This window comes from Cyprinodon tularosa, unplaced genomic scaffold (genome assembly GCF_016077235.1).
Source record: "Cyprinodon tularosa strain WSP-4 unplaced genomic scaffold, ASM1607723v1 ctg72, whole genome shotgun sequence".
NCBI lineage: Eukaryota > Metazoa > Chordata > Actinopteri > Cyprinodontiformes > Cyprinodontidae > Cyprinodon > Cyprinodon tularosa.
This window is the reverse complement of record NW_024039474.1, coordinates 817,030-844,958: the sequence shown is the minus strand read 5'-3', so window position 1 is coordinate 844,958 and position 27,929 is coordinate 817,030. Positions and strand designations below refer to the sequence as shown.

The 27,929-nt window shown below is 38.5% G+C and overlaps 1 protein-coding gene across 1 annotated transcript; it reads left to right on the top strand.

Moving 5' to 3' along the window:
* The first annotated feature begins 1,642 nt into the window (after window positions 1–1,642).
* On the top strand, window positions 1,643–27,906 carry gpm6aa (glycoprotein M6Aa). The gene is made up of 7 exons (XM_038269097.1): window positions 1,643–2,037; window positions 18,895–19,087; window positions 19,278–19,434; window positions 20,037–20,190; window positions 20,656–20,732; window positions 21,143–21,208; window positions 26,032–27,906. Exons 1-7 carry the CDS (start codon window positions 2,001–2,003, stop codon window positions 26,182–26,184), a joined length of 837 nt encoding a protein of 278 aa, XP_038125025.1. The 5' UTR covers window positions 1,643–2,000; the 3' UTR covers window positions 26,185–27,906.
* The last annotated feature ends 23 nt before the right edge of the window (window positions 27,907–27,929 follow it).

Here is a 27,929-nt window from a genome sequence, read left to right as displayed (position 1 = left end):
CACTGGATAACAAAATTGATAATTTCCGACTCAAACCATGCGATCAGATCACCGTAGCAGAACCATAGCCACAAAATCAAGGATCTTTTCCACGACGCTAGAAACACCAGGAGGATGTGGCAACACATACAGCCGTTCATCACAGACTCCAACACACCTTCCCGCCTGGTAGATTCAGCAAACACTGACTTCCTAAATGAACTAAACAACTTCTTTGGAAGGCTTGAGACTCTAAACTGCACTCCAGTGAAAGCTGTTCCACATCAGGGGGAGGAGGTACTAAACCTTGATGTAGCTGAAATGAGGAAAACTCTGAGAAGAGTCAACCCAAGAAAGGCCCCATGCCCCCATAGCATTCCTGGGCGGGTGTACAACGAGTGTGAAGATCAGCTGGCTGGTTTCCTCACAGACATTTTCACACCTTGCTGGACCGATCCATAGTGCCAGCATGCTTTAAGTCTGCCAAAGGTGACCTTCTACAGAAGCACCATAGAGAGCACTCGTACCAGATGTCTCACTGTATGGTGTGGGGGCTGCAGTGGTGCAGATTGGAAAAAGGTGAGGAGAGTAGTGAGAAGTGCAGAAAAGATCATCAGGGTTCCTCTTCTCTCCATAAAAGACATTTCATCCCAGCGCATCCCAGCATTTTAAATGACCCCTCACTCCCACATAATGACTGTTTTCTCTACTGCCCTCTGGGAAAAGGCTTCGAAGCATCCGACGCAGGTCCAGTGGATTCTGAAACAGCTTCTTCCCCACTGCCAGCAGACTGCTGAATGTTGAAAAAACTGAAAAAGACTACAAAAAAAGCTGAATGCTGAAAAAAACTGTAAATCATATCAGTGTTATGTTTAAATTTGCTCCCTGCTGTCTTGAGAGCTGTATAAAACAAAATTTCGTTTTGTGTACAATCAGTGTATACAAAATGACAATAACATTTGTCTAAGTCTCCAATCCACAGGTCTATGTTAGTTCTGAAGGATAATTTCAGAGCCACCTGTAGCCGGAGTGCGGAGGTTGTTAAGATGTGAAGCTCATTCAAAGTCAACTAGAAATCAATGACCCATCCTTAATTCTCCTACTTCAATGGAGTTTGGACTCCAGCAACCAAAGACAATGATGGGAAAGGCATCAAAAACTTTTCAGAAAAACTGAGTGAAAGTTCAGCTGCCTCAGATTCAAGCCTTTTTTTTTTTTTACATCTGCCTGTTAACAACCTGGCATTACGTTCCAAATTTTATAAAAAATACCTGTTTGAGCCTGCACAGTAAAACACCAACAGTGCACCTACTTGGCGACTGGGATATTGAATCAGGATGACTATCGAGATTAGAAGAATCCTGTTTTAAAATCAGTTGCCCCCTCCCTCATTTAAGGTGGGAATGAGTTAATGCAGTAGGAATACAGTTTCTGAGTGTTAGAAGGAGGCAGGGGGGTGGGGTGAAAATGGGTGTAACCATTCTGTCGTGCAGCCAGGGGTGCTTAAAGGGAGTAATGATTAAACAAACAACATGACCATGGACATGACACAGGCTGAGGGTCTATACTGACCTCAGTCTAAACCTTTTGCATGCCTCTGTTTTAATTCCACTTATTTTTTTTCAGAAATGTGTCCTTTAGTATAGGCTTTTGTTACACATTCGCTTCCCTGCCTCCAAAGAGACCACCCTCTGCTCAGTCCAAGCCCCTTCCTCCTCCTGCTCCTCTCCCTCCACCAGGGACCAAGTAGGCTTTCAGCACTTGCCACAGCAGCTCACAATGGACAGCACCACAAAGACTCAGTGATTCCTTTGCATCACCCAGACACTTGACAGAAACCAGCGCTGACAGCCAATCTCAGCATTCACAACAGACATTGAGGCAGCGGGAAATTGATACAAGAGAAGGAAAGAGGAAGCTCTCTGTGGATTATTTCTAATATAATTAAGATTTTCAGCCTTCTGCCTAAGCAGGCTTTTTCTGAAGCATATAGTCAATTTATCTAAAACAGAATAAGCACCATGGAAGAAGATCTGGATGAGGGGCAAACCCAAAAAGGTATGCACCATTTCCATGTTTGACTTGAAGGTTTTAAAGACATGCAATGGTCGTTTGGTCAGTAAGTAAGCTTTGTTACTCCTCAAACGTTAGAGACGAGCAGCTGATTAAGGGAAACGCTTTGTTTAGCATCATTTCTCCTTAAAAGACCACATCTATAGAAGCTATTTGGGTAGTTAGGGGGGTGTGATCTGCTCCAGCTGTAGCTGAACTGCCTTTGTGTGCTCCATGCAGATTTCATGCTTGTCGTGACGGCTCAGAGAGAAACATGCAAAGATGAGAACCAAGCCGAGCTTCTGCTGCTATGATCTATATGCTGCCAGGTTCTGTTCTTTGTGTGCAAATAATGGGTCTTGCAGCAACGCTTTGCAAAACCCAGGTTGTTTTAATAGAGGAGCTGGACAAGAGGAGCAATCTTCGCTTTGTTTGAAAAAGGGAATTGCTATTTATACACCTCATCCCCCCACTACCACCACCCCATGCATGAATGATTTAACATACTGTCAGGACACTTTAAGGCAGAGGAGGCAGAAGAAGATTTATTTGTTACTAAAGTGGAACATGTTTCAATTCTATCAGCATTATACAGATAATCTTTAGATGTGAAATGGGAAACAGTCAGCAGTAAGTTCCTGTCTTGTCAAAAACATCTTTGTGATATTTGTATTGCCCTTCTTCTTCTGAAATGTACTTCATGTGACAAGCATGGCTTCATATGTTTACGCCCCCCCCCCCACACACACACACACACACACACATCCCAGCACTCATATACACACGAGCTGCAGCTGCTGCCATGTATGTGTATCATCTGCTTTCCACTCCAGCTGATTACAGTTTGGCAGAAATAATTCACTGTTTCAGAGAAAGAGAGAGGGGGAAATGCTAAGCAGCAAAGTCTAAGCAGCAAATAGAAGGAAAAATGGTTTGTGGGTGGGAAATGGGGACATTAAACATTGAACCTGGACATTAAACGGATATAAAGACAGGACTGAGGAGTTATTGGACACAGTAATGCCAAAAACATTACGATTTGTTATGATTCTTGAGTGGTTTTATGCAGGGTGTCAGGACTAGCCATGGAAGGTGCTGTATTCGCTACCAAAACACAAATGTGACAAAGTTCTGCTTTTTCAACCTTAACTAAGTGTGAATTCATGTTTACTGCTTGTAAATCTATAATGAATATAATTATATTAATAATGATTCTAATATTAGTACTGCTACTACTAAGGATAATAACAACTATTTGTTATTATTTTTGCAAAAATTAGATTTTTTTTTTAAATCAATAGGTATTTGTTTACTAAATCTAAGTATCATAAAACAAATAAAAAAAACACTGTCATAGATCTGTTCTTCCCAGAATGGCATGCCTTTTGGTATCTATTTATTCAGTCAACAAAACCTTTTATTTATTGGGATTAAAAATATATATTTTGACTAGGATCTGTTCTTAAAGCAGGTAAAATAAGATACAGTAAGATACAATATAATCAAGTATCCTGTTGGATTACAGGATGATATGCCTTATGGTATCACTAATCCAAGAATTAAACAAATGGTTTATCCTAGTGAGGTTACTTTTTTAGTAATTATTTAAAAGGCTTTGTTGTGTGTTTGTGTGTCTGTTTTTTAAACATTTTTTCATTTAGTAAGTTGAGGCTCTTAGCGTTGACTTAGAATGCATAGGTATTTACAAGACAAAGTTTTTAACATCCTGTTTTCATGTTAGCTAGAATAGAGTTAATCTCTTAGGTGCACCTTATATAAATAAGTGACAACAAAGATCCCTGGCAATTGAGAATGAGAAAATTTGGATTGACTTCACTGAAAAGGCGACATGAAGACTGAAGCCATCGTTTCCCATTTTCTTCCTTGTCACTTTGATTTCACGCCCATCTTCCTGTAAAATCCTGTAATCCACTATAAGGATCGTTGCTCACATTTGATCAAAACCCACATTTGAACATTTGCTGCTGGAACAATCAAATCACTTTCTCTACTACAAGAGAAACTCTTTTATGTTAAAACACCTTTTAAATTGCTTGCTGCCTACATTTCTGATGAGTTGCAGGTGTCACTGAGTGCACTCGCTGCATGCTAATACCCTTCTGTCTTTCTCTTCTGAGGGTGCAAGTTTCTGATTATGACTCAGATGCACCATGTGGGCTCTGCTCACTTCAGCTGCTGGCCAAATGTAGCGGGGTTATCCACACAAAATTGTCGCCAGCCAAAACAGGAATAAAACCAAAACACCCATCCTATGGCTAAAACAAAAAGTTTACACAGGATCCACTAAAAAGGAGAACATGAGGAGTAAAAGTTGATGAATCGGTGACAATCTTAAGGATATTTCACACTTGGTGTGCTGATTGGTGGTCAATGGAAAAAAACAGAGAAAAGAACACCTGTTAGATCCGCCTGCGCCAATAATCTGCTCCACAAGGCACAGCTTGTCCTTCTGCTTGATAGGTTTGAAGAGGCTTCTCACTTGGCAAGCAGATATAAGGACCTCATTGATATTTTTATCAGGCCAAAATAGCAACTCTAGAGGCATCATCACAAAATTTAACAAACATAGCACTTAATTAAGTTCTGGACTTTTACTGTATTGTTTGCCAGCCCAGCAAATATTTCATTTATAATCTGATGTTTGCATCAAGCCCAAAATCCTCCAGCTTCGCAAGAGACTGTTTTCAACAAAAATAAATCAGTAGAGTATAAAGGTGGTTAAACCTTGTGATGCTTTCATGAAAAATCTATCATAACTAAAAGGTATTATTGTTTAGAAATATAAGTCATTTCAACTGAAACAGATTTAAAACCACTTTAAGATAAAGTAGCAATGATCAGGTCTACATTTTTCATTTTCCGATTAAATATAAACAAAAATAAAATAGACATTATTCCTTATTCTTTCTTAAAGGATAAACTATTTTATTGTCCCAAATTCTTTATATTCAGACAACCCTTATATTCACTTTATGAGTGTTTGACACAACTTGACTTTTTCCCCTTGACTGAATGCTGTTCTTAGAACTGTTCTGTACTCATTAAATGAATGCCAAAATAAAACATTTCTTCTACAAGTCTGGTTAACATAAACTGAGGCAGAGACTGAATAAAGAGGCAGTTCTTTCAGAAATAAAAACCTCAGCACAACACCATGACAACTGTATACCGTTTCTATTTATGCATATTCATAACTGTATGACATCAGCATGTTCTTGCTTGATGCTTGCTTTTAATTTCTTCCTTTTATTGGTGTATTGGGGTCCTTCGCTCAATCATGCTTTTCTTTTAAAACATGAAAAAATATCTGGGGGCATACGTTCTGCTTCTGCGTGTAGCCAGTCGACTTATAGGCCTACTCTTTGAAGTTGCCACCTTGCATGGTTTCAAATTGTAATTCTTACAGTAGAACTTACAAATTCAAGTCTGTTGAAGTTTTGTCAAAGTTTGTGGGATGGTTTTCTTACTCCAGTATAGTTTTGAGCAAAAAGAAAGAAAAAAAAAATGGAACAAAAACTATGACAAAAATATTTTTTTATTCCAGGAGATATCCATATACTGTATAACTCAATATAACAGAAATGATGTTGGTCAATATTCAAGGTTACAACTGTTTTATCTAAAATGTCATTTTACAAGTTGAACATGACATCAAATATAGGATTTTTTCTTTTTATTAAAAAACAGTTAATTTTGACACTGCAGCTCTTTCTCGAGTCTCTTTCTCTTTCTGTACACTCTCTACATTTTTTTTTATAAATCTGTGGAAGTTTCTCCATCCAGCTTAAACTCAGCCTCCTCGTTTCTAAGCATGCTTATAGGAAAAGTCTCTTTAACATCATAATAAGCTCCTGCATTTGTAATTCACTTCTGTTGCTTCTAACAACTTAACTTGCAGGGCTCTCTTTCAGCTTCAGGAACTGTCCAGTATAGTGGGGCAAGTATTTTGTTTGCTGGCTTGTCATCTTATCTATATATGTTTATATCAACAATTTCTCACATCCATCATGGAAGAATTATCTCCATATATATATTGCTATAGTGTTAATGTCAAACCCTCCTGCAGTATTTTGTGGCTGGTTCAAACAACAACGCAATGAACCATGTTGAACATGTACACATCCACTCATGGTTAAACCACTGGCTATGTTTACATGGGCATAAGTAATTGGAATAGTCAGATGACTAAAAATATTTTATGTAAATATGCAAGTCAAAATATTCTGATGACATTCGTCAAGATTGGAATGAAATTGTAATCCTACTGAGAAAGGGCTTTATGCTTATTGGCAAGTTGGTCAGGATGCATGTAAATGCTTTATTAGGATCAAGAATGAGCCAAACTCACCTGAGTGCCCATGTGCAACCTGCATCAATAGCACATATTTCACTTAATAGCTAAATGCTAGTCAGAATATCGCGATTAAAGTGTTTACATAACACCTTTTTAGTCCTGTCGGCCATTTAAATTTGATAACTTATGTCTGTGTTAATGGTACAATCTCATTATTTTAGTCCAGTTTTGTCCATGCATAGAGAGCTGCTGTGTAATAGTGGTATTCTATTTATCCTTGGTGGCTCACCTTACGTCAATGTAGCTTGAGTGCGGAGGTTGTTAAGTTGCAAAGCTTAACTTGTCAGGTGTCGAACTCAAGATACCAACCTTGACGACTAAAGTTAGGTTACTACTTGATGCATTGAACAAGGAAGGAGAGTGCTTGCGCCAACAGTGACATCATCCCTACAAAGGGTTGTGGCAACTGGTGATGCACCTATGACTTTTTTTTTGGCTTTGGAAGGACTGTTGACATCATCCTCCATTGAGGAAGAGCAGTATTAAAGCTATTCACAAATCAAAAAATCAGGTGTTCCCATAATAGAATGAAGAAAGCAACTGAAAAGAAAAGCAACAAAAACATTGGAAATCAAAGTTACAAAGTTAGATTTTATGCAAGAGCATATAATGTAATATTATTGCCTAAATAGTATCAAGGTACATTTTATCCAACAAAATGAGCTTTCACTTAATTATGTTACTTTTTTGAAACCTTGAAATCAACTGCATCAGGTAAAAAATAAGGTTTCCAGTTCTTCACCAGGCCATTTTTTGAGTATAACACCAAATGTTTCTTCTTCTTTAAAGCTTGTCTGTCAGGTGAGTCCTGCATGTCACCATGAAAGTCTGTGAGTACAGCAGTGGAGTTTAGCAAATGTTTGCCACATGGAAAATATCAATATTCTGTCCACGTCTGCCTCTCCCCTATCTCATTGTTTTGACTCATAAACTGTCAAGCCCTGAAGAAGTCAAGGGAGTTCCTCCAATTTTTCTTAGACATTTTCCTTTAGGACTATTTGGGACTTTTAGCTAAAAATACCACAAGGATTTTATTTCTTTTGAGCCATATGACTTGATTGTATTGTAAAATTTGCTTTCTTTTACTAATATTGTCAAGCATGATTGTAAAAGTGCTTAGGGTAATAAGCCCTAATAAGGTGTCAAGTTTTAGAAATTCAACTCTAAAGTTCAATTCAAACTGCTAGAAAAATAAACCGAAGGACAATATATAACAAAAAAACATTTGTTTTGAGGCTTTTAAGATGAATAAAAAAAAAAAAAAAAACGTTATCTTTGCTACTATTAATGTTGGCAGACGAGGTAGATAGATAGGTAACCTAGTTTCATGCAAGAAAAAGAGAATTATTAAAGACATTTAAACTCATAAACACAAAGTGCATTGCTGCAAATCTCACGTGATGTTTTTTTTTTACATTTGTTCCTGGACAACTAGAACAAAAGACTATTATCAAGCGAGGTTATCAAGCGAGCTGCCTTCCTCAAACTCCTCAATCTCTGGGAAGAAAAAGAAAGACAGGAAATCACAGGCTGAGCCTTTGGACCTGGCCTGTAACAGCCTCTTTGCCCCCAAGGGCTTGTGTGTCTAATGTGTCTCGTTCACTATTGTCCCACTGAATTTGTTGATATACAGTAAAGTGGGTCATGGCTCTGAAGTGCTCGGCCTATTCTCAGATTTCGTACTGCCGTTGACATGGCAACCATAGTGGTTGATTAAACATGCGCAGAGATGGGGGAGCAGGAAAAGAAAAGCCTCCTTGCGTTTGCTATGAGAAAAATTATAAGCAGTGAAGGGGGGGGGGACAGCACCCTCATTTTCCCTTAAAGCTTCCTAGATTCGCCGTCTCTTTGACCGCCCTCATACAGCTCTTCTAATAACAAGCACTAAAGACTGTACAAAACTCAGGTCTGACTGGAACCATGGTGGAACAATTAAGTTGAAACAAACATGGTTGGATTTTCTCCCTTAATTACATTTCTTCATCTCTGCCTCCTGTGTAAAGTGACATAAATAGTTTTAATATGACCCAGTTTAGACTCTATATCTGAAAACATTTAAAATTACCCCACTTTGATGATTACTGACTTCACAGCAGCTTTGTTTACATGCACTAAGTGAAGACTAAGTCTTGCTCATGCAGCCAGAGTACCAGGACATGGGGTTTGAACCAGGTACTTCCAACCTTTTCAGAATGCAACCAGTAGTTTCATATTTTAGTTAGCATTTGCAGTTTGCCAGTGGTGTTTGGCTAGTCACAAAGACATCCAAAGGTGTGCAAGTAAGGTCAATGATATATCGGCAGGCAGATCATCCCATCTTATCTACTGTACACCAGAATCCTTTTATTAGTCTTTATGGTAAACCCTGCTCTCTTGGAACAAATATTAACGCCTTGGAGGTTCTCCGATTTTTTTTAGTATTCAGTTTGTAGAGGAAACTTAATTCAAACTAAGAAACCAAGCTAATTCAGCTTTTCAACTCCAACAAACAGAAGCACTTTTAGATCAATGGAATCAACATATTATGAAAGCTAAAAGGAAAATAATATCAGGCTTAAAAGGTTTAAAGGTCAATACCCTGTCTTTTATTTTAAAGCAAACATTTCAAACTATTTTCAAATATTATCTTGTATTTTTTGAGAAGAACAGGATCAAAAATGAGATCCAGAACCGCCATGATAATAGACAAAATTAGTGTGTCTACTTTTAGCAAGAAACAGGAGCTAACTTTTCCACTTCTTGTATTTCGGCTTGGGTAATCTAACAGATCCATTTTCCTTTCTGTTAGAAGGAAGTTATCTTTCCTGCTTTAACAGCCTTTCTGTTGGCTGTGAGGTCACTCAGATAGGAAGCGGTACCGAGATCTATTATTACAGAGCTTTAGAGCCCTCTAAATCTTCATGTTGGATTTAGAAATGTATCACAAACTTTAGAAATTCTTGAAGGATGCTGAACAATACAAATATAAATGTAATGATGGTGAATATAGCATACGGTAAAAGCAAAATGGTTTATTTGCAACCAAATTTAGCAAGGTGAACACTTTTAGTCATGACCCAACCAGGGATAAGATCTTGCTGTAGTTCTTTCATTGTGTTGAGTATTAGGACCTCCTAAGGCAGAAAATGTCAGGAGAGGTTCATCAACCAAATTGAAAGACAAGTCGTACTAGATGGCCACATATTGGAGAGACCATTTTCATAAACAAGCTTTCAAAAATGTAATAGTACAGTTGCATTGAAAATAAACTTAAAAGATGAACTTCCCATGATGACATGCATTCAAAAAGATTTTTCTTTAAGCAAACTTTTTAGAGTAGAAAACTTTATTATATCAATATGTCTGGATTGTAGTGTGTTAATAGAAGGCTGATATGACCAGGCCTATGGTCCATCAAAAATAGTTCAAAGGTATATAGATCTAAAACAGATTAATAAGTTGAAATCTCACATCTTAAGTGTTTGTATAACTACAGAGATCAAAATAATACTTAATGCTAATTTATTGTTAGAGATTTTGTATTCCTTTTTAGATATATAAAATGAAATAGATTGTTATGACAGTTTAAACTTCATATTTTCTAAATCAAAAAACCAAGATTAAATCAATTATTTATGCAAACAATGTTGACATTTTAATAAGTCATCTTGAGTGTTTTGTCTCAAATGCAAGATTTAGAGGATTGGTCTCATGAAATGGTGAATGACTAAAAGACCAGCCAATGTTTTGCTTGTGCGATGTCACTTTGAAGTATGTAGTCTGTTTTAAGAACCCCACACTGTGAACTTCTGCCCTGACCCTAATCATTCTTTGTGTCACTTAAATCTGTACGATTACGCGCTAAACATCTAAAATCCGCTTAAGACCGTGACACATATAAAGGTGCTGGAACATATATTAATGGGCTTCCAAAAGGCTTGAAAAAAAAATCATGGAAAAGCATCAAAGAGCTGCCCTCAATCAATTTGAGGAATTTATAGAATGGAAAAGAAATTATTTCTGATAAGAACAATAAAAACATTTATATTATATGGACCTCAGTTGATAAACTAGTGATGTTTTATTTATCCTGTCACAAATTTCAGGTTAAATCTATAATATAACTAAATAACTTTATTACATTCTGTTACAATGAACAAAAAGAAAAAGTAAGAGGGAATGCTTAAGTTCAACCCCATGAATTGGTTCACTGATAAGCTAGACCAATGTAAATAATAATTTTATCATCAGGTTTTTACAAACACATTTAGATGCAGTGTTGCTAGAGGAGCAGTAAATATTTCTTTAATGAACCTCACCATCATTTAATAGACATCATTTAACACTAAGCATATTTAGGCACATAAAAGTTTACTGGGTCACTGGGGATCTGAGTGTGCGAGTTTCTTTTGCCAGCTGGATACAACACTGACAGATGGAGCAGAGGTGGGAGGTGTGAGGGGACAAGGGAGGGCGGTCATGCTTTCTCTTTGTATTAGAGAGATGCCTTCTGCTGATTGGACCCTTGTGTTTGGGGTCATGTTAGTTTCACTTTTTTACACCCCAGTTTTTAGAGCAGGTTTTATTTTGTGAGAATGCAATATGCACATCCTACATTGTCAGAAAAAAAAAAAAAAAAAAAAAAATCTGCTTTGTTAAAAGCAATATGAGTTGATCAAGTTCAAGTATTTGTCTGTTAAAATTTATTTAGATGTATCCTGTCCATAGAAAACCATTTTCAAAAGTTTTAAAATATAGTAATCGTACTCGTCCTCTTCTTCTTCACCCGTGACCGGATCGTGGGGGCAACAGTCTTAGCAGAGACTCCCAGAGTTCTCTCCCACCAAATACCTCCAAGAACCACTGTTGTGGGAAGCCTGAGGTGCTCCCAGGCCAGCTGAGTGACATAGTTCCTCCATCATGCCCTGTGTTGTCTCCTGGGCCTCCTTCTGGAGTGAAATACCTGGAACACAGGGATGGGGAACCTCCACACTGTTTTGAAGAGGCTTGTCAGACACGACAGTCTGACAACATCCAGAAGCCTAAAGTAATCAGGCTGATCCCATCAACCCCTGAAACCTCGCCACTGTGCAGTTTTCTGGCCACCTTGGTGACTCCAGCTTGGGTGATGAATAAATCCATCCCCAAGCACCCAGTCTATTCTTCTACCTCAGGAAGATATCTGTGGGGTTGAGCAGATCCTCAAAGTATTCCTTCTGCTGTCCAACAATGTCATCATTCAGGGCAGCCTCCCACTCCCAAAAAAAGCAAAACACTGCTTCCACCTCTGGAGGGACCAGTGGCCTGCCGATAGACTCTCTCTATGGTCTCTTCAAACTCCTTCCAGGCTAGAGTTTTTGTCTCAGCATCTGCTAGGACAGTGGCTTTTGATACGTGCTTGCTCCCTCAAGAGTACAACAAGCCAATCAGGCTCGATAGGACTTCTTCAGCTTGATAGGGTTCCTTGCTGCCAGTATCCTACACCACATTCAGGGATCGCCACCTTGACAGGCCCCACATAATGGCCTTAGCTACAAGCGGTCGCATTGACAATAGAGTCAGAGAACATTGTCCACTCAGACTCCATGTCCCTAAACTCCCCCAGAATCTGGGGAAAAGCTATTTCTGAGGTGGGAGTCAGTCCATGACTGAGGGCTCCACCAGATAGTCCCAGCAGTCCCTCTACTTGCTTTGGCCTGCCAAGTCTGTCCAGCCTTCTTGTCTTCCAGTTGTCCAGCTAACCAGCAGGAGGTGATGGGTGGACAGCTCAAACCTGCTCTTCTCTATCCAAGACATAGAGCCAAAGTTAGGAAGATATGTCTACAAAGCTAATCATCAACCTCAGATCTAGGGTGTCCTAGTGCTAAGTGCACGGTGGAAATGCCTGAACATGGTGTTTATTATAGATAATGCATGACTTGCACAGAAGTCCAAGACAGCTGAGCTTGGGAGAGATAAGAAGACCTACCCCCACCTCTGTCCTCTGTCTCCCCCTGCACGCCACAGAAGAAGCGATTCCAGTGTCTCTTAAAGAACTGAGTTATAAGCCCAGGCTTATGTGTGGAGGCAAGCTTGACTATTTCTAGCCAGTATCGCTCCACCTCCTGCATAAGATCAGGCCCTTTACCACTCAGTGAGATGACATTCCAGTACCCAGAACCAACCTAAGCATCTGGGAATCAGGCAGAACATATTTTGTTATTTATAAGTGAGGAGGAACAAGAGGAATCTTGTTGTTGAACCCTAACACCAGGCCTGGCTTCCCCTAACAGCAAGGTCACATGTCTCACTTTTCTTACAATGATAAGGGCTTTTGGATTTTAATATAATAACCCCCTAGTATACAGGTGAGTATGACAGTGTGTCAGTGCTGAGACGGATTCTGCTGATGGATTTAGCATGTTTATTTGGTTTATAGGTAATCCAATCCAATCCACTTTATTTATATGGCACAGTTTAAATAAACACAAGGTTTCCAAAGTGCTGCACAAAAAGATAAAATAACTAAAATAAATAAAAGTAATAAAATAAAATAAAATAAAAGCACTGCCCGCACAGGATAAAAATATGCATGTGTATACATAAAATCAACATGTGTACATAAAATCAACATGTGTACATAAAATCAACACTCTACATGGTGTTAAAAGCCAAAGAAAAGAGGTGGGTTTTAAGAAGAGTTTTAAAATGAGACAGAGAGGTGGCCTGTCTAATGTGCAGCGGCAATGCATTCCAGAGTTTTGGAGCTGCAACAGAAAACGCTCGATCCCCTCTGAGCTTAAGCCTTGCTTTAGGCACTGTCAGGAGCAGCTGATCAGCTGACCTGAGAGATCGGCTGGGAGTGTAGGGGTGCAGAAGCTCAGAGAGGTAAATTGGGGCAAGGCCATTCAAGGCTTTAAAAGTAAATAAAAGAATTTTAAAATTAATCCTAAAATGGATGGGCAGCCAGTGGAGTGAAGCTAAAACAGGTGAAATGTGCTCGTACTTGCGTGTGCCAGTTAAAAGACGTGCAGCAGCATTTCCATAAATAAATAAACAATCCAAATTATCAGAATCCAAAATAACAGATGCAGGAACGAGAGCAGGGAAACAGATGAAAATAATCCAGCAAATGAGCTACTGCAGAGGAGGAGTGTTTATCCTGGTGAAGGAACAATGAGTGGGGCAATCAACTGATAGGGATCAAGTGTGGAGAGAAGACGTTGAAGGAAACTAAGGGGAAGGAAGGTGGCACTAGTGGGTAACAGGGAGCTACTGGGAACTATAACAGGGCTGAGGAAGAACTAAGATTGCACCTAAGGGAAAAGACACAATTGACTAAGAAAAAAAAGGACCAAGTGAAAACTAGACTGTGGGGAAATGACTAGATAAACTCAGACAACTAACATGTCATAGGGGAAATATTATATAAAGCTAAAAAATGAATACCAAGAATGATGAAAAGATATAACTGAAAGAAATATCAAGGAAGAGTTAAAATAAAGTAATTAAAATGTGATAAATCTTTACAGCAAACACAGAAAAATGGAACCAAATGATCTGGAAAAACAGATCATGACACTGTGATCACATTCTGCTACAGGAAGGAAATGAACTATGGAAGCAAATCTACATCTCGACATTTAAATACGATATAGGACACCATACATGAACAACCAGCTCAAGAAAGACCAAGTTCTTGAATTAAAGTTTTCAGAAAAAAGTATGCGACAAAAGCTTTTTACATCTATTATAACTCTCTTAACCCATTATATGTACCATTGCAAAACAATAAGCATGAATCAGTCAAGTAGGAGGCTTGCATCATGTGGTATTGTGCCACACCAAATTATGGATCGAGCACCCATTAGCTCATAGAGTCATCAGGCAACCATGGCCACCTTTGATCGGCACAAGTCTTGGGCTAGTTACGCTTAAGAAAGAGTTATGGAGAAGAACAATTATGTTTTCCTGCATCATTAATCCAGATACAATCATTTCAACAAATATTCTATTGGATATCAAATGGTTAATCAATCTTCATCTTTTGTTATTTGTTCAATCTAAGGTGTTTCCCTTGCACAAAATTAAGAGGAGGCAATCAATAACACAACTCTCAAGTTGCATCCACTGTTGTTGCACACATCCCACTCATCGAACCCTGTAACTCCACTCTACTGTTTCCATAGAAACGTTTCCTCTCACTAATGAGCAACAAGTTATTTTTATTGTAAGCTAGTCAGTAAAATAATTAGCATTCCTTTTTTTCTCTGAATGAATTATTGATGGACAATTTGATTTGGCTTCAGATAAATATGAACCACGTTAAATCAGATGGAAAGAAAGATTTGGACGGGGTGTAATCTGTGTGCAGGAATGTAAATAATGCAAAAGTTATAAACTTCAATTGAGGCTAGGGTATAAATCATTTATAAGACCCTTCTTCTCTTTCCCCATCTTGTTGAGCTCATCTCTGCATGGCGGTAGCACCATCTCTCAGCATCTGGCATGCCTTAAAGTGTATCAAGAAAAACAGTCTTAGTTTTTTCATTTATGCTTCCCTGAAGGAGGAAAAAACAAAACTACTATTTGACCAGGTGAAAACAAAAGATATGAACTGATCAAAACTAACAGATACAATTACCAGAAAGCTCAAACTGTGAGGAAACAAATCTATGAAATCTTCATGTGTGTAGTTCATGTTTTACACTAGTGAAGAAAGGACTGGCCTTCTCCATCAAATTTGTTTTGTGTGGAAACACTAACGGTAAATCAGGTCATCCTGAAATGATAAGGAATCTCAGTATGTTGGTGGCAAACTTACTGTCCTGGAGGATGATCCTGAAAATTATGCTCCACATTTGATACATATATAGGAACGAAAAACACATGAATAGAACCAAGACAATGGTTAGTATTATAAATGCAAACTCATAAAGATTTCAATATCGGTAACTGGAAGCAATAATGAAAACTGTGGGTCAAATAGGAGGACAAGGAATCAGTCAGAGGCTAAGGCATATCCATCCATCCATCCATCCATCCGTCCATCCATCCATCCATCCATCCATCCATCCATCCATCCATCCATCCATCCATCCATCCATCCATCCATCCATCCATCCATCCATCCATCCATCCATCCATCCATCCATCCATCCATCCATCCATGTATTTTTGGTTCATTTCTCCTTTCATTTGTAAGTCCTCTTATAATCTTTAAAATACAATGGCCTCAGACTTAAAGGAACCCACTCTGATCTCTGCTGCTTTACACCTCAGCTGTACAATGATCCAGTGTTTGGTAAAGGTTATGGCTTGCAAAGGTCCTTAGCAGCACATCAACTAAAAGAAGCAAATATTTGTGGTTCTCAGACAGGCCTTACAATCAGATCCACAGGCCTTCTTCAGATCCACACAACCTACAGTATGTGTACCAGACAGCCAAACTCTTTTAAACTAAAAATATGCATGCTGTAGTGTTAGTACAGCATGCATATTAAAAAACTCCGAGCAAACTTGTTAGCATCAACCTTGAGCTTTGTATTTTAAAATTTTTTTTTTGGTAAAAGTTGTATAAAAAATAGACAAACAACAAACTAAGAGCTGTACAGAAAAAAATACAGTGCAGTATAATTTCAGATATTGCATCCCAGGATTCTGTAGAAATCATTTTGTCTGGTATCATACATGCAGTACTGGGTAGTCTTTTATTTGTTTTACGTTACTGAAAACACATTCCAGAGCACAGCAATAGATTACATTCATGAGGATGCAGATAATCAAGCTTTGGAGAGACAGAGCTCTACCAAATGTCTGAATGCTCAGCACGGCCTGGCAGACGGAGCAGCTACTCAGTATTCTGCTCAGCTCTACCATGAGAATCAAAAGCAGGGAGCTGAAACAGAGAGATAGTATTCTGACTCTTAATTTGAAGCACATCATGATGTTTAAAACTTTTATTAAACCTTAATTTGTTCAGTTCCTGTCTTTGCTCTGCTTTACAACAAAATAACCTAATTAACCTAATTTGCATGCATCTGCATTTATTCATGTAGCAGACATGTTATGACTTGGTATGATGATGTGGAATTACTATATAAATCGAGCAATCTGGTCTATATAATAACAATGTCTGCAGTTTCATTTGTCATGTGCCTTTTAGGCTTGCTCTTCTGCTGCATAGAATATGGGCATACTTTCTGCTGCTCGCTGGATAAAATAAAATGACAGAATCAGAAACCAAATCCACAAAGACAAGAAAATGTGTTGACTCATAAATCAACAAGTTCATATGACAGCTGCATACATCAGCATTTAGACTCAGGCTCTCAGGGAGCATGCTGGATCTCTACATGCCAGAACTTCAGCAACACAGTCACTGGTCACATTCAGCCCCCCCTCAGGGTACACTTGGCAAAAAGGACAGGGTTAAAGGTCATAATCGGTATGTAAATCTTAAAATTCAGAGTTCATGCAAGACAAAATGTCAGCATTTCCCAAAGGGTTGAACAAGCAACAGTAAGTACGACACCAGAATCTTTAAACAGTTTCTATAAATATTTTTACATCATTTTCATTAAATAACACAAATTCCTGTTTTCAAATTTCAGAGTGGTAAAATGACTAATGTTAGTTTTTTTTTTTACAAACACTGCATGTGACATAGATCAGCTCTACGGGGAAATCTATAATCAAGACAACCTGAATTCTAATAATCAAACACTAAATAGATTTATTGTGTTTTAAATTTGTGGATTTTTGTTTAGTGCATAAACTGTACTCAGTTTAAGAACTGCAGGTGCAATTTTAAGATCCTCATTATAGATAGAGTGATTACACTGCAGAAACAATATAGAAATAAGAGGAAATATATTAAATTCAATGTATATACCCTTAATTTGAGTGGTTAATTAATTGATTTGCCAATGAAATTAGCTTTTTGCCTTAAAATAATATAATTAGATATAATATGCTTGAAATGAGATGATGATAGTTTTTTCTTATATATAAAATAGTCTTGTTCCATTGGCAAAGTGTCTTACCGTACTTACCTCCTCAATTAAAAAAAAGCACTTATCTTAAGAAAAAAATGAAATGTTTAGATTTCTATTTTTTGCAATGTATTCATCTGTGGTGAAATGAGTCAGTAGAAGCTGCATTGATTGATGCTATTGATGAATACTAAAGGACATTAAGTAATTAATTTGATTTCAAAAACTTAATATTCATATTGGAGAGAATGGAATTTAGACGCATAATTTACTTTTTTCAGAATTCTACAAAACCAAAAATTTATACAAATATGTTCAACTTTTTTAATGGAATAACAAACAGTCAGTTAAACTATTGTGGAATGACGTGCTGTAAGCAGTTTTTAGTTCCTGAGTATCAGCAAATTCAGCATCATAGTTAATACGAACAACCAAACTAACTGAAGCTAAATCTTGGGACACATGAAGTATGATCAGAAGTGTCAAGTAACAAAGTACAAATACTTTGTTACTGTACTTAAGTCAAATTTTTATGTATCTATACTTTACTCCATTACTTATTTTTCTTCCTACTTCTGACTTCTACTCATTACAGTTTCACACAAGAATCTGTACTTTCTATTCCTTACATTTTTAAAACAAAGAGTACTCGTCACTCTTGGCTGATCATTGGCGTCATCCACATCTAGTGAAAACTAGTGTAATTGGATAAGTCATATAACGCAAACATTGATTGGTTTGCTAAAGGAAATCATTAGAAGCAAGCAGGTGTTCTACAAACTGCAAATATGAATTGTCTATGCCATGCTACAATGTCGGATTCAGAAAAAGATGTTGAAATGTCTGAAAGGTCAGACACAGGCGAGAGCGTATCAGGAGACGGAGACCAACAAGACCTCCCTCATCCTTGGCCCTATCTCAAAGAATTTTTCGAAATAGTCGAAAAATTGAGCTTTCAATTCATATAGTGGCATTTTTTTTTTTTTTACTTTATACTATTGTACTTTAAGTAGTTTTTGAAGCACATATTTTTTCACTTTTACTGGAGTATAGAGGTCAAGTTGATACTGTGTGTGTACTTTTGACACCACAAAGTATAATAAGTATGACATTTATTTCTATTTAACACTAAAGATTTAATCTTGGAAATAATTCTGATCAGAGTTTGCACCACAACTCAGAAAGCAGATCGTCAGAATATTGGCTCAAGTTTGGTACTTCATTATTCACAACATTTCTGGTCATTTTAATGAAGTTTATATTTTAAGAATCAAATTCTTAAACAACTCAATCAAGGTAGGGGATTTTCTTTCACCATGCATGCGTGGTTGCCTCCTAACTGCTCAATGTTTTACATTCTGAAAGGGTAAATAGAAATGCAGTGTACAGCATCCTGATGGACTTTCCTCATTTATGATGTTGGGTTGAATTATTTAAAGTCCTGCAGACGGGAAAAGTCCCATCTCCCGCTGTGATAAACCAGCTTGAATCTTCCCGTTTTAGACAACTCACTCAGGAACTTCACTCTGCTTTCAGGATGCCTGGAGTGTTGCATCAAATGCCTGGGTGGCATCCCATATCCATCGCTGGTAGCCACCATCCTGCTGTATGCGGGTGTGGCTCTGTTCTGCGGCTGCGGGCATGAAGCCCTGTCCGGCACCGTCACCATCCTCCAAAACTACTTTGAGGTTGTGAGGAGCCCGGTGGACGCTTTGGATGTCTTTACTATGTGAGTGAAAAATAAGGACCTGCTTGAGAATTTATTATTCCTTTAAAGACAAATGAAAACAAGAATAAACTCCAAGACCACATAATAAGCAAAAGGAACTGATCTCTTATTATTATTGTGTGCTGCTGTTTTCAAACTTTATGTCAAATAGCAACTAAATAAAAATGTGGTATCTATATCTGTTTCCCAGGATTGACATAATCAAATATGTGATCTATGGTATTGCTTCGGCTTTCTTCGTCTACGGTATCCTGCTGATGGTGGAGGGGTTTTTCACCAGTGGAGCCATTAAAGATCTGTATGGAGACTTCAAGATCACCACCTGCGGTCGCTGTGTCAGCGCCTGGGTACGGCTTCCACTGCTTCTGCTCATTTACTGAAATATTTACCTCGAAATTGTGTTATTATTACATGTATAAAAAAATACTTCTCCTTGCATCTTATAGAATGCACGTATTTTAAATATCCATATAAATTCCAGCTTTTCTGAATGCCCCAAGGGTTTTTTTTAGAGAATACTAGTTAACAAACTGTATCATTAGGACTGAGGGACAGAACAGGTATGGCGACACATTCAGGAACACAGACAAACTGTCATCGCCTAAAGCATAAAAACTTAAATAATTTTTGCATTGTGATACTGAAAGATTTCCTATAAAGATCATCTTGAAAATACAGAAAGTTAAAAATTGATAGAAAAATATCTTTTCAACATTATCAGAAATATATTTGACAGAAACTGCAAAAAAAAGAGGCATTGAAGGATTTCCAAAACATGAAACTTATATGACCTAATTTAAACAGCTTAATTATGTGTACATTTCAGCATAAACTGAATTGTACTTCAATATTAGCAGCTTTAATAAAATTAATGCAATTCTTATTTTCTATTATTCTAGAGGAAACAAAATACAGCTGCCTTACCTGGTTTACTTTTCTTATCCTTCAGTTCATCATGCTGACTTACATCTTCATGCTGGCCTGGCTTGGAGTGACAGCCTTCACCTCCATACCTGTCTTCATTTATTTCAACATCTGGAATATCTGTCAAAATGCTACTGTGCTGGAAGGGGCCTCGCTTTGCCTCGACCCTCGGCAATATGGTAAAAATCCTTTTTCTTTCAGCTTTTTCTACGTGGCTAGTTTCTTTCTGATCTAGCTCATGTTTCGATTGTACGCTCAGAATCCTACTTTTTTGTATATAGTGATTAATCTGCAGCTAAACAAGTAACTGCACTCACAGATTTAAATTTCTATGGTTGCTAACGATATCTTTTAAGGGACAACATTCTGATTGTTACAAAAATACAAACACGCTAAACCTAAATTCAAAAATCCCTCCATGTTTCCAAATAAGATTATGAATCTGACTGTAGAGCATGAGCCATATCTTCCAGCCCATTAACCATCAACAGCCTGTGTGTCAACAACAATCTGCCACCGCAGAGGCATCAGAGCTCTATATGCACATGTGAACTGTTTAATAGAATCTGCTGCTACTTTTCTCAGATTGATTTCTAAGCTCTTATAAAGACAAATAACTGACTTTAATCACCTGTTTATTTCAGGCATTGTCCCACTTCTTGAGGCCAAAACTGTGTGTGCCGGATCAGAGAAATTCTACAAAATGTGTGAATCCCCTGAGGTATGGTAATAGGCATTTACTACAGTCTTACAACAAACGAAAACAAATTAAATATACAGATCCAAACATTGTCACAAATATCCTGTCTGTATTTGAGAATTTTATTTCATTTATTTGCATTTGTATAGATGACTAAAAAAGTTATGTTTTTCTTGTGATGTTTATATTTGTGTTTGATCCGTCACTTCAACTGTAACATGAACACAATTAGTCGAGGAACTCAATTTTTCTAACTGGTCAGAAGCAACCTGATATATACCCTACTTGTCCAATAAACTCTCAGCCTGCACTAACAAAAACAATAGATATACGTTCTGTGTTTGATATAGGAGTCTGACCATTAAAAACATCCAGTATACTGTTTTTAATGTTTAGGATTCATCTATAATGCAGTGTGTTTTGCCATACAGCTGGACATGACGTTCCACCTGTTCATCTGTGCCCTCGCTGGAGCAGGAGCTGCTGTCATTGCAATGGTGAGCCCCAAACAGCACAATGAAGTCATTATATAAAAACACACCTCAAAATAATAAAAAATAGGCAAAACACTGCGGATGTAATGCATCAATTCTGGTTTAAGCAGGATCTCTCTTTGCTTTGAGAGGAATGTGCAACCCCTTCTGTTATTCGTAGGAAAATTGCTGAGAAACTAGTGGCATTTTGTTGTTTCTTTCGGTTCCAAGGGAGATGAAAAGAGGTAGACAGAGGAAAGAAAGCATTTTGGTGCAGGGAAAGAGACAGGGTTTGTCTCCCTCCCTCTTTTGGAGGCGGTGGGCATGTCAAGCTGTCGTCATGGAAACAGGGAGAAGAAAGGCTCAGAGATTGTTGCAAACATCGCTCTGTAATTTGTGCAAAGCCATTTTCTGAAAAACAAGAAAGGGGTTGCTAGACAGAAATCAGTGAAACCGTAGCAAGACTCTCTTCCTCCTCTTATTGTGTCCCTTCCAGACAGAAACTTCAACCTTACCTCCAAACAATCCTGTAATGCTCTACAGGTGCTGGTCATAAAATTAGAATATCATGAAAAAGTAGATTGATTTCAGTAATTCCATTTAAAAAGTGAAACTTGTATATTATATTCATACATTACATACAAACTCATATATTTCAGATGTTTATTTTGTTTAATTTTGATGATTACAAATGACAACAAATGAAAATCTCAAATTCATCATATCAGAAAATTAGAATATTGTGAAAAGGTTCAAAATTGATGGCCCCTGGTGCCACACTCTAATCAGCTAATTAACTCAAACCACCTGCAAAAGCCTTTAAATGGTCTTTCAGTCTAGTTCTATTGGCTACACAATCATGGGGAAGACTGCTGACTTGACAGTTGTCCAAAAGACGACCATCGACACCTTGCACAAGGAGGGCAAGACACAAAAGGTCATCGCTAAAGAGGCTGGCTGTTCACAGAGCTCAGTGTCCAAGCACATTAATAGAGAGGCGAAGGGAAGGAAAAGATGTGGTCGAAAAAAGTGTACAAGCAAGAGAGATAACCGCACCCTGGAGAGGATTGTGAAACAAAACCCATTCAAAAATGTGGGGGAGATTCACAAAGAGTGGACTGCAGCTGGAGTGAGTGCTTCAAGAACCACCACACACAGACGTATGAAAGACATGGGTTTCTGCTGTCGCATTCCTTGTGTCAAGCCACTCTTGAACCACAGACAGCGTCAGAAGCGTCTTGCCTGGGCTAAAGAGAAACAGGACTGGACTGCTGGTGAGTGGTCCAAAGTCATGTTCTCTGATGAAAGTAAATTTTGCATTTCCTTTGGAAATCAAGGTCCCAGAGTCTGGAGGAAAAGAAGAGAGGCACTTCATCCACGTTGCTTGAAGTCCAGTGTAAAGTTTCCACAGTCAGTGATGGTTTGGGGTGCCATGTCATCTGCTGGTGTTGGTCCATTGTGTTTTCTGAGGTCCAGGGTCAACGCAGCCACATACCAGGAAGTTTTAGAGCACTTCATGCTTCCTGCAGCTGACCAACTTTTTGGAGATGCAGATTTCATTTTCCAACAGGACTTGGCACCTGCACACAGTGCCAAAGCTACCAGTACCTGGTTGAAGGACCATGGTATCCCTGTTCTTAATTGGCCAGCAAACTCTCCTTACCTTAACCCCATAGAAAATCTATGGGGTATTGTGAAGAAGAAGATGCAATACACCAGACCCAACAATTCAGAAGAGCTAAAAGCCACTATTAGAGCAACCTGGGCTATCATAACACCTGAGCAGTGCCACAGACTGATCGACTCCATGCCACGCCGCATTGCTGCAGTAATACAGGCCAAAGGAGGCCCAACTAAATACTGAGTGCTGTACATGCTCATACTTTTCATGTTCATACTTTTCAGTTGGCCAACATTTCTATAAATCCTTTGTTTTTATTGGTCTTCAGTAATATTCTAATTTTCTGATATGATGAATTTGAGATTTTCATTTGTTGTCATTTGTAATCATCAAAATTAAACAAAATAAACATCTGAAATATATGAGTTTGTATGTAATGTATGAATATAATATACAAGTTTCACTTTTTAAATGGAATTACTGAAATCAATCTACTTTTTCATGATATTCTAATTTTATGACCAGCACCTGTAAATCACACAAAGCGAGCCAAGAATCTGTTATAGGAACACAGGCAATAGCAAAGAACTGAATCCAAACAGTCTCCCGTGCTTAAATCTGAAGGTGCTGTCTGCATTTCAGAAAGGATGAACAGATCAGAGAGACATTCTTTGTGAGAGGAGAATCTGTCTTACCAACTCACTCATTAAAGCACAAAACATTCATTATAACCTGAGCTACCATGGTAACGTCATGGTTCAAAGCATGGGCTGGCATCATGCTGCCACCTGGTGGACTAACAAATTAAAACTCATAAAATTTTGCAATTACAATCAGTTATATTACTTCACTGTGTAATAAATAAACTAAAAAAACAAACCCAAAACAACTCATTCCTGACTTTTTAGCATCTTATGACCGTGTGCTCCTTTCTCAATCCTCTTATCTATCAGCTGTGGTATATTATATATCCAGAGAGGAGAATCCTATTAAACGTATGTGGGAGCGTGCACAAGCCCATTCCTCCTCGTGGACGCTCTGTTTAAAAAGTTGCTGCTTGCATCGCTCATGCAAGTTACTTTCCAAAAGAATATTTGCAATTTTTCCACTATGTCAGACTAACCACTGGTAAGTGAAAATGGAGACGAGCTTGTAGGACGGCCTTACGTAAACATTTCACCAGAATGACTGACAATTAGGAGGACCACTTATTTTGATGATCCACCCAGAAAAAGAAAATCATCCACTATACCTTTAAGTTAAGCCATTCTTTAATTGGGATCAAGGGCTATTTCAATTTAAAGTAAACTTTTTTTTTTATATTATGATATTGTTGTTAATTGATACTCTCCAAATTTCTTCAGTTCTAAAGGGCCAAACCATAAAGAAACTGCCAAAATATTTTTAAGGTACTTTACATGTCTTTACATGAGTGTGTACTGCCTGTCCAGAGGGTGGCGGTGTATAGAATCACATATAAGAGTTGGTAAAGATGCTTATAAGTCATCCATCCATTCATCCATTTTCTAGCACGCTTATCCCAAGTGGGGTCGCGAGGGGTGCTGGTGCCTATCTCCAGCAGTCAATGGGCGAGAGGCGGGGTACACCCTGGACAGGTCGCCAGTCCATCGCAGGGCAACACAGAGACAAACATGACAAACAACCATTCGTGCACACACTCACACCTAAGGGGACTGTAGAGAAGCCAATAGGGGGTTTTCAGTGACGTCACTGGCCAGCTCCCGGTCCGCCATCTTGGGTGGCATATTATCGTATATTAAATATATCATGTCGCGAATAGATAAGTACGCCAGCACGCTAGAGCCACCAGATCATGGAACATATCTGAGGAAATGTTCCGTTATCGACCATATGGACCCCTATGCCCTCCACGGTGCCTTGTTTAGCACTAATCCAGATGATTGGCCAAATGTAGAGCACGGTAACATAGTTCATTACCCGGTGTTCAGTGAAAACCCTCTGCACACTCTGGAGGAAATGAGAGCGTACAAGGGTCTAGAGGCTCACAACCAGTTCACATCTGGTTGGGTACGAGATGTCGAAGTGATGTACATGAAGGAAATCGCCATCATACGTGAACGGGTGAGTTTTAATAAGATGGTAAAAATGTAAACAATCCGACGCAGGGCTCGCTATGCTAGGTGGCTAACGGCCGGCGGTGCGCGAACAGTTCCAAAGCTACAAGTCCTTGGAGTCTCATGTGCAGTTTACGAATGGATGGGTTCAGGAGCTGCAGCTCATAAAGCCAGCAAACAGTGCTAACCGTTAGTGCTAACAACCACTCAGGCATGTAATGTACTTTTAACTAGCTGCTATGTGTTTCAAAGGTTTGGTTAGTAACGTTAACTGCCAAACCTCCCTAAACCCTCCGGGTTTCTCACATATTTGAGCCTTTTCCCGCTGGTTGAAATCAAGTTAAGGTGAAATTAATCAAATTAAAACACGGCAGAGAGAGGGAGTCCAGTACGCGGTAGTCATAGGCAGTAGTCTGAGTAGCGGCGGCGGAGACGGTCAACATTGCGGACACGGAAAGTAATACGTCATGACGCCCAAGCCCTATTATTAATATATTCTTACATGTTTTAAATGCTTGACAGTTAATTACCTGTGACAAAGTGAGCACTGCAGACTCTGGCGTGTTCCAGCTTAACACCGTCCAAATCGGACCTGGATATCCGTGTCAGCCATAGGTGACGGCGTTGTTCAGATAGCTGTTTTGTTTTTTCACATTGATTCACGATTACGGCTGGTATGCGATAGAAAGAGCGTTGATCTCCACCTCCACGGGCCGTGCAACCAACAATTACACACGATTTCACCATTTTTCACTGTCAATACTGCCTAAGGCTGCCACCCAATATGGCGGACGCGCTGAGTAGTCACGTGAGCGCGACGTCACATGAAAACCCCCTATTAACCAAACAGTCATGTTTTTGGACTGTGGGAGGAAGCCGGAGTACCCGGAGGGAACCCATGCATGCTCAGGGAGAACATGCAAACTCCATGCAGAAAGACCTTGGGCCAGGAATCGAACCCAGAACCTTCTTGCTACCCACTGAGCAGCCCGCTTATAAGTCAATTAACTGTAATAAAAAAACAAAAACAAAAAAAAGCATCCACATTCAAGAAAAGGACTTTTGAATAACAAACACTATCCGATTAATGTATTTCTCTTTTTCATGTCACATTCTTTTATTTATATCAGATCCACTACCTGATGGTGCTCTCTGCCAACTGGGCCTACGTAAAGGATGCCTGCCGCATGCAGAAGTACGAGGACATCAAGTCCAAAGAGGAGCAGGAGCTTCACGACATCCACTCCACTCGCTCCAAGGAGCGTCTCAATGCGTACACATAAAGTCCAGTGCGAGGCCTTGCCCTGCCACTCCGGCCTCTCTCCCCTCTGTCTCTCCTCTTGCTTTCTATCTGTCTCTCTATACCATCCCCTCCTGAGGGGGGGCGGATGGCGCCTAGGGCCCTCGGCACTGCTGATGTAACTGGTGCGTCATGTGACAATGTGGTCTGGGGGGGCTTCACACAGAGCTCCTTCGTCACAAGCAGCATTTTAAATGAAAAAGAAAGCCCCTTTACCTCTCTTGTGGATGGGTTTTTACAATTATCATTATGGCAGTTGTATTATTGTTCAATCATGTTGTTTAGTTTAGTGCTGATTGTAGTTTTAGTGTAGCTTGTAGAATCAGAGTTAGCAGTAATATTTCATCTTTTTTAAGTTTTATTATGATCTGTGTATAAATCTTTTTTTATTCAGCAATGAGTACCGTATGACTCAATTTCATAATTTATTTCTTTTTATTGATTTCTGAGGGGGTCAAGTGGGGCTTTAAAGGGTCTAAAGCACATTTCTCATGTTTGGTTTGGTGTGTGTGAAGATTTCATGTGTAAGAGTGTTTTAAATGAATGAGTGCTTAGTTTTTTGGAAATATTTTTCATCCCACAGCTATAAATAATCCCAATCTCCTGCCAGTATTTCCAGGGATTAATACATTTTTGCAAAATAAATTCAGTTAGTTTCATTTTTTGTATAAAATAGTTAAAAAATTTGACATGTATCACCAAAATCAATGTAAAAAAAATATATCTGCTAAACAGCAATTATTGAATTATTACAAATTTCCAATCAGAAGTGAGACAAGTTAACACTTAATCACTTAATTGAAGGCTGTTAGCTTGTCATTTCCTCTATTTTGAGAAAACATAACTTTATAATTACTATGATTACTCTTAAAGGAAAGCTTTGTGTACTGTTACATCCGTGCTTATCTTTATATTTTTGCACTTATGTTTAAAATCAGTCTGAAATGTATTCAATCTGAAATAAAATCAAGAAGGTCGGATGCGGGGAAGTCCCGTCGCAGCGTTGCCCCTTGGAGGGATTATAGGGTGTGATTAACAGGTTTTATTTTTCTGTCTTCATGTGTGTGTTCATGGCAGTGACTGTGTTGCCTACACGTTTTGCCATACGGCTACAGAGATGGCCCTTCACTTTATTGCTTGCTCATGTTTTTTTAAATCAGCTTCTCTCAAATCCCTCCTTCATGCACTGACTTGACTTTTTCTGTGCTCTTTCTTGATGTAATCGCTTTGCTGTTCAACAGAAAGTGGGATAACTGTAACATTAGTAAAGACTGTGAATTTATTGTAGATGTTTTTGTGCATGGAGATTCATTAATATAGTCTAATCTGACACAGAAGTTTATTTCCCTCTTTATTTTTGTAATTTAGATTGTCTTACTGAATGAACCCTTTGTTTATACGTGCAGTAATGAACCACCCACGCTTTTTATCCTTCTGATAGACTGTAGACTTTCAGTTGTATCTATTTCGTACCTTTCAACCATGTCTTAAAGCTGATTCTTGTACCAACATGATTTTGAAATGATGAAATGCTTTCAGCTTCTGCCTCATATTGTTTTTTTTTTTTTTGTACTTTCACAGCTTAATTTCAGGCTATAAAGGAAATCTGTTTTGTACATTCATGTGCCAACAGTTTAAAGTGGCTAATTTGACCTGTACGATCAAATTTGCTTGCATTAATAAAGTTCACTCATGTTCTTGTTAATGATTGTTTTAGTGTGGATTTTA

Bases quoted from the DNA above. Each gene is read 5' to 3' on its own strand.
- gpm6aa (XM_038269097.1), top strand. From the start codon at position 2,001: ATGGAAGAAGATCTGGATGAGGGGCAAACCCAAAAAG. The intron at 20,191-20,655 runs GTAAAAATCCTT...TGTTTATTTCAG, and splicing joins CCTCGACCCTCGGCAATATG to GCATTGTCCCACTTCTTGAG. The intron at 20,733-21,142 runs GTATGGTAATAG...TTTGCCATACAG, and splicing joins AAATGTGTGAATCCCCTGAG to CTGGACATGACGTTCCACCT.